The sequence below is a fragment of the Brassica napus genome, chromosome C3 (genome assembly GCF_020379485.1).
Source record: "Brassica napus cultivar Da-Ae chromosome C3, Da-Ae, whole genome shotgun sequence".
Taxonomy (NCBI): domain Eukaryota; kingdom Viridiplantae; phylum Streptophyta; class Magnoliopsida; order Brassicales; family Brassicaceae; genus Brassica; species Brassica napus.
Window position 1 is genome coordinate 10,319,615 of NC_063446.1, and position 12,492 is coordinate 10,332,106.

Consider the following 12,492-nt stretch of genomic DNA (forward strand, 5'->3'; position numbering starts at 1 on the left):
ATCGATACTTATGTAATCAAGTGTATGCTGCGTAGGTTTCAAAAATATATGAATATGTCAAGCAATTTGTTGATTGGAGAATATTTTACATATATTAAAACCGATCGATTTAAGGAATGATAGTATCACATATCTAGATTTCTAGTTTTGCCAAACCAAAAAACATAATACTGTTAACGCCTACCAAAGCCTTTTCATAATAATTCCAAAAGCATATTCAAATGTCTGATGTCTAATTTCTCATCTCTCATTTCACACTAAGAAATACTAATTAATTCAAATATTTTCAAGAATGATGCTTGAATTTAGATATACCAGTATACAAATAAAAATCAGGACTACGATGACATGTGGTAACAACTAACAGGTAATAGTATTCACACCCACAACGCAACCCACAACGCACTAAGAATATCATTAACCCTAGTTTCTTAACTGGAGTTATTAGCTTCGGCTAAGAGATATAAGAGCCGTCTCTTAGCAGAAATTGTAAAAAACAAAAAAAAAAAAAAACAAAAAAATGTCAAATCATGAGTTAAGAACGCCAGCTAAGAGAGCGGAGTTAATCATGCCCTAATGGATAGTTGCATCTTTTTTAACAAATTCCTTTGGGTTACATGGAAACTGCATCAAAAAAATTACAGCATAAACCCATGATAAAATGATTTTTTCAAAGACAAGATATACAATTAGCAACTACCTAATTTTATTTATTTATTTAAAAGGCTTAATAACCAACTAACTAATAGCTAAATAAGATAATAATAACAAACTAATTGCTGGTGTTACAAAAAAAAAAAAAAAAAAACAAACTAATTGCTGAAAATAAATAAATAAATAAGTGATGCAATGAACCATTTATGTCTGCTATTATGTCCGTATAAAAAAAATTAACCAGACAGCTGTAACTTAACAAACACAAGTTAACGAAGATAGCAAGATCGTGTGTTGTTGTTTGATCACTGCACATCTGATCGCAATATTGTTAGCGTTGAAATATCGTATCTGACGCATTTACCCTCGGGAGCAAAGTAAAAAAAGGAAATACCGTAACCGTCTCAAATCCAACGGTGTCGTTTTTAAGTCTACGTAAGACTACTTTGTTAGTGAAACACAAGTGTAATTGCTTGGGACGGACGGAAGCTTCTGTAATTTCCTTTTTTGTTGGGGTCTCCCCACTCGACGCTCTATATAAACTATCTGGAGCTCTCTCCATTGCTTTCCATATTCTGATCTATCGTTGATTTCCAAAACCGAGAGTGAAACCCTAGCTTGTTCTTTTACATTCTCTAAGAAAGATCAATGGAGAAGCACCTGACGAAGGTTGCAACGGAGGAGATGTCTGATCTTCGTCGTTTGTGTTCCATAGCAATCAAATCTGCTAATTCACAGACCATCGATGGTGTGGATCGATGTTTTGATATCCTTGGTTACTTGAAGAAACTGAGTTTCTCCGCCAAGGATCTTGTCCGTGTGTCTAAAGAGATATCTCCTTTGGCGAGTCTGAAAGATCATAGAAACCCTAAAATTAGTATGGAAGCTAAAGCCTTGTTCCTCTCCTGGATGAGAACTCTTTATTCCAGAGACTCTTCTACTTGCAACAACAACACGAAGCTTGTTAAGAAGACACCTTCAGCAGATCGTGTAGCCAAAGTGTGTCCAGATTTGAAGAAGAGAAACATTAAGAGGTCTGTGACCACTCGTGGTATCGTGGCAGTGGGTAAGAAACAAATAGAAGATCAGAGATCTAGGGTTCATGAAGTGTGCCACAAGAAACAACAGAACTTGAACAAGGCTGCTTGTGATCACAAGTCTTTGGTAGTGAAGAAGCCTATACTGGAGAAGAGGCTACCAATGAAACTCTCTGGAAACCCTAGACCGTTGGCTCATGAAGCGGTAGAGATTAAAAAGCAAAAGTATGTTGCAACCGTGAAGAAGAACTCAAGAGAGATGTTGGAGCTGTTTGAAATAGCTGAGAAATCTGCAGATAAGGCTAGTGCAAAGGGAATTCTCCTGTCTACAAAAGAGACATCGATCTGCGTAGACACACTCTCTTTGCTCATCGACTTCACCATCAGCTCAACGGCTCCGGAAACGAATAGGATCATGAAGAAGCTTTCCTATCTTACAAAGCACAAAGACCGCAAAATCTGCAAGGCTGCAACAACACTTCTTCAACATTGGAGGCAGAGCATCAATGATCAGCAACAGAGAGATGCTCTTAAAACTCAAGGCTAGTAGTGACGAGGGAAGGAAACTAGTGGACAAAGTCGGTTACGTTGTTTATTCTTTTGGTATAGTGTAGTCGCTACTTTAAATTTCAGATACTCAAAAGCTAACAGTAATAATGTTTTCACAATCTATATTTGGGTTGTTGTTCAAGTTAAATATGCTGTTTATGCGTATTAATGAAATCGTAGAGTTTGATATGTACTTATGTTTTCAGTTGTAATTGCAAGAGAAACGCCAATACTTTAGGAAAATTTTATGGTTACACTCAAAAGAATCAGCTTTACAAGAGAATGAAAGAAGTATTTTAGTTGGACAAGCAACAATATTGAAATATCAATCTCTGAGCTTAATGGAGCTCTACTCTCCTTTAGTTTCCGTTGTAATCATTAGAAAGCTGTATCCCGAGTCCGTAGTTAACAATAGAATGAAAAGGAAGAAGAGCTTGACGCCTAAGCAGCACAGAAAAGAACTTGATACCACCTTCTGCTTCCTCTTCTTCTTGATACAATAGAATTTTTTAAAAAGAGAAAGTAGACAAAGCTCTTCAAATTAACATCTGACATGTGGTATGCCTTTCCATATCCATATTCTCCTACTTCCATTTGCATCTTGCCACTTTTCTCTAGATTTGATCTCTGGAGAGTTTTTTTTTGGGGGGGGGGGGGAGAAGAAAAAGAGATGTGTATAAACATAACAACTACAGAAATTTTCGAAATGATCCTAACGGTTTCTGAGTTTATATATATGAATTAATAATCTTGACAGATTTCTGATAAATACAAAATTGACCCCGGAAGTATAAAATAATAAGATATAACCCTAATACATGATAAAAAAAAAGTAAATTGTTAACGTTGAAATATTGATCTGACGCATCCACCCTCAATCGAAGAAAAAAGGAAATTATGTATGATAATGGACACTTGGGATACAAGTTATCTCATCTTTTCCTTTTTTTTTCGTTTTTCGACGCTCTATATAATATGATTCATTATTCTATCTCTCTCTCTATTTCCATACTTGACTTTGAGAGTGAAACCCTAGCTACACTTTACTTTCCAAATTCAATCTCTTCCACAAATCAACAAAGGAAAGAAACAACAACATGATGAAAACGATGAAGAAAATTGCGACTGCAACAGAGAAGGCTAGGGCTGATGACGACGGTTGCAAGTCTTTTGCGGCGAGGCCTGTCCAGGCGAAGAAGCAATCGGCTCCACCAATGAGACTTTCTCAAAACCCTAAAGCCGTGATTAAGAAACAACTGAAGAAGCCTTGCAAGTCTGTTTCAACAAGGCCTCTAGAGATAACGAAGAAGAAGCAGTCGATTCCGGAAGTTTCTGGAAACCCTAAAGCTGTTCCAGCGGTGAAGAAGAACGATAAGGATACGTTGGAGCTGTTCGAAATAGCCAAGAAATCAGCTGACGTGGCCAACACGAAGGGACTTCTGGCGGCCAAAGCAGAGACATCTATCTGTGTGGATACTCTCTCTTTGCTCATCACTATGCCAATAAGCGCAACAGCTCCTGAAACGAGGAGGATCATGGAGAGGCTTGGTCATCTCACAAGGCACAAAGATCGTAAAATCTGCAATTCTGCATCGGCTCTTTTACAACATTGGAGTCTGAGCATCAGAGATCAACAACACTAAGATGCCCTCTAAAACTCAAAGGACAAAACACACGAAGGAAGTTAGTAGGCTTTGTAATTTTGACAACAACGTCGGTTGTTTTATTATTCTTGGCAAATTTACCACTTTATATTTCAATTGCTCTAAAGCTAACCGTAAAGAATTTGCTTTCACAATCAATGTTTGTGTTGTTATCTGTTTATGCGTATTAATTGAAATTGGATTTTTTTTCAGTTGTAAATCAGTGCATGAGAAAGTTTTGATTTTTATCTGACTTAAAAGTCAAGGGATAATTTTTGAGATGATTGAATGGGTATTCATGTTCGTATATATTTTTAGATTTGATTCCTCCATAAGAATAAAGCAGAGATGTGTATGGAAAATAAACAGAACATAAGGGAACTTGACAAGACACTCTGGCTTGTACGAAGCAATGCCTTTGACAAGAAACTAGTCGACTTCAAGTCGTTGATTGTTATTATTCTTCGATAGATTACACTAATGTTGTCACCCGTTTAAATTTTCATCACTCAAAAAGTAAAATGTTGTGAGTTGTAAATATATAAGGCATATTTTTTTTGCAATCTCTCTGTGTGTTGTTCAAGTTGAAGTGTATTCTTTTATGCGAATACATGACGAAATTGAAGATTGAAATGTAAACTTTGTTTTTAGTAGTAACTGAGAGACATAGACAATAAGTCAATGCTCGAGAAAGATTTCATTGTTTCTTGTCTTTTTCCAAATTTACACATTCTTCTATGGTCCAACAATTGGCAATTGCTTTAAATATTTCCTCTGCTTCTCTGTTCAGCCATACATGAAAGCCATAGTGATACACATCAAGTTATCAACTCATAGCCAGATAAATAGCGATATCTATAACTACTGACTAACTGAAAACGTTGGTTGTTAATCCTGACACAGAATAGTAAGGAATGTTTGAGTTGTGAATAAATTAGTATTTTCTCAGTCTCTCAACTGAACGTTTGTTTGTATGTTTGTTTCATGAGACTAGAGTTTGATATGCGAAGACTGGCGTCTCAGTTATAATCAAAAGATAATACTTGAGAATATCAGTTCCAAATTTTGGAGCAGATTGCTATGTTTAGTAAGTCCGGTTATTATCATGTAAGATTGCTGAACTGATTCAAATCAGTGCTTAGCTGTAACATTTACACTTAATTTAACCTAGTCTGAGGTTATAGTCTTATACTCTTACAAGTTACAGTCTCTGACTCTTATTTTCACTTGATCCATTTTGTTAAAAACAAGAAGCTAACCTTTGCTCAAGTTATTTTAAAATACAACGCCTTCCGTAAGAAACTTTGCTCAAGTTAATTTTAAAAACCCTAGAAACAGTATATAACAAACCTTTACAGAACATCATCAGCCAACCGAGAGGTTACAAAAACTGGTAAGACCTCTTTTTTACATCCCTAACAAAATCACCAACATACTATATATTTACATATTACTTTCTACATTATTCTTATTGTTAAAACTGTCACATCTTGAATCCAGAGACATACACAAGCTAACTGAATCTACTTCCTTGTGCTTATCCGGACCAACGATCTCAACATACCACTTTGGCTTGTATGAGGCAATAACATGACCTATTAACAATCCAAACAACAATCCAGGACCATACGCTATAACCACTGCTTTCCAGTTCAACACTCCTTCCTCTTCTTCTTCCTCCTTAGGCTGTTTTGTTGGTGGCTCAAAGCAACTTCCTTGTAGAGGAAGACCACACAAACCATCATTCCCTTCAAATGATGATTCAGCTTGCCCACTGAACTGTGGTCCTTGTGGTATTTCACCTTTAAGCTGGTTATGAGCCACACTTACGTACGCCAAGAACGATAGGCTCCCGAGTTCTCTAGGAATACTCCCTGATAGCTGATTTCTTGAAAGGTCCAGTGACTCGAGCTCCGAAACATTAGCCAAAGACAGAGGAATATGACCCGTGAAAGCGTTGTTTGATAAGTTAAGCGCAATCAATGCTTTCAAAAGACCAATGGATTCAGGAATCTGTCCTTCAAGTTTGTTTCCGGAGAAATCAATGGTGCTGTAAGAAGTAAGAACATTCCCCTGCTCCATGAATAGACCTTTGTATTGCAAATCCAAAGTATCCACATAGCTATAATAAGCATTCTTGTAGTCTCCCATATAGATTCTCCCATCTTCATTCCTCTTGAGTGATGATGCTTTCCAGTTAACAAAGAAACTTGATGGCAAGCTTCCGGTGAAGCTGTTATCAGATAGTTCAAGTATACGCAGCTCGGGAAACGCAAGAGGACCTTGACTGGGAGGAGAGAGCTGGCCAAAGAATCTGTTTGAGCGGAGAGTGAAGACTTTCAAATTTGGTAGAGCTTTAAGCCAGAAAGGAAACGTGTCTTCGATTCTGTTGTTGTCAACACTTAGAAACTTCAGAAATGAGCAGTTCAAAAGCGATCTTGGGAGCTTTCCGGTTAATCTGTTGAAGCCAACGTCAAGTGTTTGTGTCAAAGCGCCGGTATAGAACTTGTCAGGTATACTTCCTTCCAAGCTGTTCTTTCTGAGATTTACTATCTTTAAGTTACTCAAACATTGAGGTATTGGACCGGTGAAGTTGTTGTAGGATAGATCAAGAACTCTGAGAGAGCTTCTGTTGCAAATTTGGAGAGGTATGTTCCCTGTGAAACTATTGTTCCATGCTGAGAGGTAGATGATATTAAGTGGTGGAGTAGGAAAGTCTCCTGTAATGGAGTTATATGCAATATCTAGTAACTGCACTGATGAGTTTAGTAAAACTTCTGAAGAACCTTCTAACCCGGTGAAAGAGTTGTTGACAAGATTCACTATGCTAAGACGAGGAAACTTCCAGAGCCACTCAGGTACTTTCCCTTTGATTCTATTGTTGGAAATGTCTATATGATGCAAGTTTTTGAGGGTCTTTAACATGTTTGGGAACTCAATAATGCCACATCCTGACAAAACCAAACTCTCTAAACTCAATGGGATGTCGGAATCTGAACTTAAAGGTAACAACCTATTTTTAGAAATATGAAGGATCAACAAAGCTTTGAGAGAGGAGAAGATGTTTAAGTCAATTGGATAACTGATGTTTAGAGACGAAAGCTCGAGGTACTCTAGGTTGATGAGGTTTGAGATAGGCTCTAAGATTTTTCCTTCAAATTGGTTTTCCCCAAGGGACAAGTACACTAGCCTAGATGAAAAGGAAGAGTTGGGAACTTCTATATAACCATTGAGATGATTCTTTCTCAAACTAAGATGAGACAAGAAGGGCAAAGTGAGAAGTAATCAGAAGGTATGGCTCCTGAGAATTGATTATCAGAAAGGTCTAAAACCGAGAGGTTGGTGAGAGTTCTCACAAGTGGGAAGCTACCAGTGAGTTCGTTGTGTGAAAGATTTAAATGGATAAGAGATATTAACTTACTAAATGAGGAAGGGACTTGACCAGTGAAGCTACTAGAGGCAAGAGACAAGACCTCTAATCTGTTGAGATTGCTGAATTCAGATGGCAGTGAAGAGGAAGTGAAGTTGTTATGAGAGAGGTTAAGGTAACGAAGGTGATGCAACTCAAAGAGGCTACTGTTTGGTCTTAGAATCCCAGTGAAGCAGCCACTTGGGAGCTGTAGCTTGGTGACTGTACCAGTGGCGTTATCGCACTGCACTCCGTTTAGATAGTCACTGCGGTTGCAACCGGGGGAATCAAACTCGTTCTTGAATTTCATTAGAGCTTGGACCTGGTCGGGACGACAAGTAAGAGCATGGATCATCAAGAAGCTTGAAGTGAACAAGAGTAGAGAGATAAAACGTAAACACAGACGCGATCGTGGCATCGTGTTGGTGATTGAAAGAGTTTTTGAGGAAATGATTAAACCAAAAAAGACATGTAAAAGACTTCTTATATGGGTTTCAACAACAGATAACTGAAAACATTTTCGTACTAATAAATGTGTGCGGGGGTCTAAATGCACGTGGTATGTCTACGAGTCATAAAGTTGATGAAGTAAATCCCACGTGGACATCTCTATGACTCTTGTCTAGACATAAATAAGATTCAATCTTCACCTGACATTTGACTTTTGAGTTTTGACTTTGGAGTTAAAGAGAGTTGAATCACCAGTAGTACGTTCACACAAACTTAGCTACCAGACAAATCAGCATACGCACATGGGATCAAATAATACGTTATTAATCTGATGATGACAACCAAAATATAAGTGGGCCTTCATCTTAGATTGGAGTTTCGTTTCGCAGGATGATGAAATATCACGTTTATGAGTTTCGTTTCTGTTATGTTATTTTCAACTGTTGTCTTTACGAAAGAAGTTTGGGAGATCAGAGATGGCTTATATCCTGTGCTTGTATATATCTGGAGAAAACCTCCACATAATGCTCTAAAAATACAATGTATCCTCATGGATACATGCACATCGAAGTTTTTGGGTCTCATGGATCCTAATAATAGACTCTCCAGGAATGACAAATTTTCTACAGTCTCAGAATATATTTACGGTACTTCCAGGGATAACAATGTAACATCCCGAATTGTGATATGTGAAAAGGGTTAAGAGAATTGATTTGGCTACCTATGTTTCCAAAGTTAACTTACCTTTTTCGGAGCACATCCTGAAAGAATTCCAGAGTTAAGCGTGCTTCAGCTGGAGTAGTGGAAGGATGGTGACCTATCGGAAAGTGATTCGCGATAGCGTGCGAGTGATGCCAAAGCATGAAAAAAGGTCGGGTGGTGATTGCAGGGTCAATAAACAATGATTTCGAGTCTTCAGAAATTAACAGACCGACCGTCGGATGGGATGGGGCCCACGGGCCGAGAGAGCGGCGTGGTGGCCCATTAGCCGTGGGCGGTCGGGGCTTTATAAGTGGTATCAGAGCTGGTTAGCCATCTCAGTTCTGACCTGAGAGGCGTCTTGAGACCTGTCGTAGAGCGCAACGAGGACGTTGCGTTCTTTGAGAGGGGTGAATTGTAACATCCTGAGTTGTGATATGTGAAAAGACTTAAGAGAATTGATTTGACTACCTATGTCACCAAAGTTGACTTACCTTTTCCGGAGTACATCCTGAAAGAACTCCAGAGTTAAGCGTGTTTGAGCTGGAGTAGTGGAAGGATGGGTGACCTATCGGGAAGTGATTCGCGATAGCGTGCGAGTGAGGCCAAAGCATGGGAAAATGTCGGGTGGTGATTGCAGGGTCAATAAACAATGATTTCGAGCCTTCAGAAATTAACAGACCGACCGTCGGATGGGATGGGGCCCACGGGCCGAGAGAGCGGACGTGGTGGCCCATTAGCCGTGGGCGGTCGGGGCGTTATAGACAAGTTCTATGGAGATTCTCAAAAACTAGCATCACAAGTCACTTTCTTAACAATCTGCATTCAGCAGCCAAAACAGAGATCTCAATTAAAACCTCATTCTTATATCAGATATCAACATACTATATTTACGTACCAGTTTCTGGTTCTACATTATTCTGGTGAATATTATTAAGACTGTCGCATTTTGAATTCATAGACATAAACAATTTAAATGGATTTACTTGCGCTTATCCGCACCAACCAAAATACCACTTTAGCTTGTATGTGGCAATAACATGAGACATTACTAATCCAAACAACAATCCAGGACCATACCCTATAACCACTGCTTTACAGTTTAGCACTCCTTCCTCTTCTTCTTCTTCGTCTTTTTCCTTAGGTTGTTCTGTTGGTGGCGCAAAGCAACTTTTTGGGAGAGGAAGACCACATAAACCTTCGTTCCCTTCAAATGATGATTCAGCCTGCCCACTAAACTGTGGCCCTTGTGGTACTTCACCTTTCAGCTGGTTATGAGCCACACTCACATACGACAAAAACGAGAGCCTCCCAAGTTCCCTAGGAATAGTCCCAGAGAGTTGGTTTCTTGACAGGTCTAGCGACTCGAGCTCAGTAACATTTGCCAAAGATAGAGGAATATGGCCTGTGAAGGCGTTGTTCGATAAGTTGAGCGCAATCAATGCCTTCAAGAGACCAATGGACTCAGGAATCTGTCCTTCAAGTTTGTTTCCGGAGAAATCAATAGTGCTGTAGGAGGTAAGGACCTTCCCTTGCTCCATGAATAGACCTTTATATTGCAAATCCATAGTATCTTCATATCCAAAGTAAGCATGCTTGTAGTCTCCCATGTAAATACGCCCATCTTCATCTGTCTTGAACAATGATGATTTCCAGTTAACAAAGTAACTTGGTGACAAGCTCCCTGTAAATCTATTATCCGATAGTTCAAGTATACGCAGCTCGGGGAACGCGAGAGGGGCTTGATCAGGAGGAGAGAGCTGGCCGAAGAATCTGTTTGAGCGGAGAGTGAAGACTTGCAAGTTTGGTAGAGCCTTGAGCCAGAAAGGAAACGTGTCTTCGATTCTGTTGTTGTCAACACTTAGAAACCTCAAAAATGAGCAGTTTCTAAGCGATCTTGGGAGCTTCCCGGTTAGTCTATTGAAGCCAACGTCAAGGGTTTGTGTCAAAGCGCCGCTATAGAACTCGTCAGGTATACTTCCTTCCAAGTTGTTCTTCCTGAGATTCACTATCCGTAATTTACTCAAACATTGAGGTATTGGACCGGTGAATTTGTTGTAGGATAGATCGAAAACAACGAGAGAGCTTCTGTTGCAAATCTGGAGAGGTATGTTCCCTGTGAAACTGTTGTTCCATGCTGACAAGTAGATGATATTTGTTGGTGGAATAGGGAATTCTCCTGTCATGGAGTTGTATGCAATATCCAGTAACTGCACTGATGAATTAACGAAAACCTCTGAAGAACCTTCCAAACCGGTGAAAAGGTTGTTAACAAGATTCAATATGGTAAGACGAGGAAGCTTCCATAGCCACTCAGGGACTTTCCCTTTGATTTTGTTGCTGGAAAGGTCTATATACTGCAAGTTTTGAAGGGTCTTTATGATGGTTGGGAACTCGGAAATGCCACATCCTCGCATGACCAAGCTTTCTAAGTGCAATGAGATATCCGAAGAATTTAGACTGGATGATAATAAACTATTTCTAGAGACATAAAGCACCAACAAAGATTTTAGTGGAGAGAAGATGTGTAAGTCAATTGGGTAGGTTGTGTTTAGGGAAGAAACGTCAAGATGGTTGAGGTTGATGAGCTTTGAGATAGGCTTAAGGATTTGCCCTTTGAATTTGTTTTGGCCAAGGGATAAAAACACTAGCCTAGATGAAGGAGGAGAGTTTGGAACTTTTATTGTACCAGTGAGACTGTTCTTTTTCAAATCAAGATGAGTCAAGAAGGGCATAGTGAATAGTATATCAGAAGGTATGGCTCCTGAGAATTTATTAAAAGAAAGGTCTAGAAACGAGAGCTTTGTTAGATTCCTCACAAGTGGGAAACTTCCAGTGAACTCGTTATGGGAAATGTTTAAATGGGTAAGATGGATTAGGTTACTAATAGAGGAAGGAACTTGACCAATGAAGCCATTAAAGGAAAGAGACAAAACCTCTAGTCTGTTGAGATTGCTGAACTCAGAAGGGAGTGAAGAAGAAGTGAAGTTGTTGTGAGAGAGATTGAGGTAACGAAGATGGTTAAATCCAAAGAGGCTACTATTTGGCTTGAGGATTCCAGTAAAGCAACCACTTGGGAGTTGTAGCTTTGTGACTGCACCAGTGGCGTTATCGCACCTGACTCCGTTGAGATAGTCACTGCGGTTGCAACCGTTGGACTCAAACTCGTTCTTGAATTGCATTAGAGCTTGGATCTGGTCAGGACGACAAACAAGAGCGTTCATCATTAAGACGTGTGAAGCGAAGAGTAAGAATATAGAGACAAAACACGAATGTAGACGCGATAGCGACATGGTGTTTGTGTTTGAAAAAGTTGATGAAATGATAGATGTACTGGAGATGATCTATAAGACTTGATATATATATATATGCATGTTCTTAAAGCCGCCATCGCATTGTATAGTATTAATCCTGAGCAATAATTACAAATGTATGGGTCTTAAAGCCACCAAAAAAAAGTCAACCAATCAGACAGTTGACCTTTTCTTTTGGGCATCAAGAGTTGACCTTTTTTGAAAATTGGATTTTATCAGTTTGAATTATGCAAATGCACTTTCACACTTTAAAATATGTATTTATATGCTGTTTAGTATTTATTGAATACTCTGTACCCAAATAATTTGTAATTTTTTTTTTCAAATGATTGGTTTATAAGTATATGAAATGATATTATTAGAGAATGTATTTATCAATCTTTTTTTTCTTATAAGTAAGATAATATACATAACGAAAGACAAGTATTTATCTTGGAGAATTTTCTGGTATCATATTTAAAAGTTTGTTACGTGACATCAGCGCCGTCTTAAAAAAATTAATGACCTTAGGCGGAATATAAAATAAAGATCCTTTTATAATTTTTTTTCTCAATTTTTATTTATTGCATTTCCTTAAATTAAAACAAAAAAAAGTATGGTATTCAAAGAAAAAAATTAAAAATGATTTTTTGCGTGCAAATTGGATTTTGTTAATGGAAAATTGAGAATGGTGCATGATAGATTTCTTTTGTTCTTATGTATTTAAACTAGGTTTAGTTAATCAAGGACCTTTTTAT

The 12,492-nt window shown here is 38.4% G+C and overlaps 4 protein-coding genes across 4 annotated transcripts; 2 read left to right on the top strand and 2 right to left on the bottom strand.

The window, feature by feature from the left end:
• Positions 1-820: 820 nt before the first annotated feature.
• LOC106383873 lies at positions 821-2,320 on the top strand. Its single transcript, XM_013823926.3, has one exon. It carries the CDS (start codon positions 1,303-1,305, stop codon positions 2,236-2,238), a length of 936 nt encoding a protein of 311 aa, XP_013679380.1. The 5' UTR covers positions 821-1,302; the 3' UTR covers positions 2,239-2,320.
• A 1,017-nt stretch (positions 2,321-3,337) lies between these two features.
• Positions 3,338-4,991, top strand: LOC106383874. Its single transcript, XM_013823927.3, has one exon. The coding sequence runs from the start codon at positions 3,338-3,340 to the stop codon at positions 3,881-3,883; it is 546 nt and encodes a 181-aa protein (XP_013679381.2). The 3' UTR covers positions 3,884-4,991.
• A 232-nt stretch (positions 4,992-5,223) lies between these two features.
• On the bottom strand, positions 5,224-8,148 carry LOC106385371 (receptor like protein 26-like). The gene is given in 2 exon segments (XM_048752455.1): positions 5,224-7,165; positions 7,168-8,148. Coding segments are annotated over 2 exon segments (2,382 nt in total). The 5' UTR covers positions 7,711-8,148; the 3' UTR covers positions 5,224-5,326.
• An 833-nt stretch (positions 8,149-8,981) lies between these two features.
• On the bottom strand, positions 8,982-11,833 carry LOC106383875 (receptor like protein 26-like). Its single transcript, XM_022697480.2, has one exon. The coding sequence runs from the start codon at positions 11,732-11,734 to the stop codon at positions 9,434-9,436; it is 2,301 nt and encodes a 766-aa protein (XP_022553201.2). The 5' UTR covers positions 11,735-11,833; the 3' UTR covers positions 8,982-9,433.
• Positions 11,834-12,492: the final 659 nt, after the last annotated feature.

What these genes read in the sequence shown, in the direction of transcription:
- LOC106383873 (XM_013823926.3), top strand. Translation starts at nt 1,303, where the DNA reads ATGGAGAAGCACCTGACGAAGGTTGCAACGGAGGAGATGTCTGATCTT.
- LOC106383874 (XM_013823927.3), top strand. Translation starts at nt 3,338, where the DNA reads ATGATGAAAACGATGAAGAAAATTGCGACTGCAACAGAGAAGGCTAGG.
- LOC106383875 (XM_022697480.2), bottom strand. Translation starts at nt 11,734, where the DNA reads ATGTCGCTATCGCGTCTACATTCGTGTTTTGTCTCTATATTCTTACTC.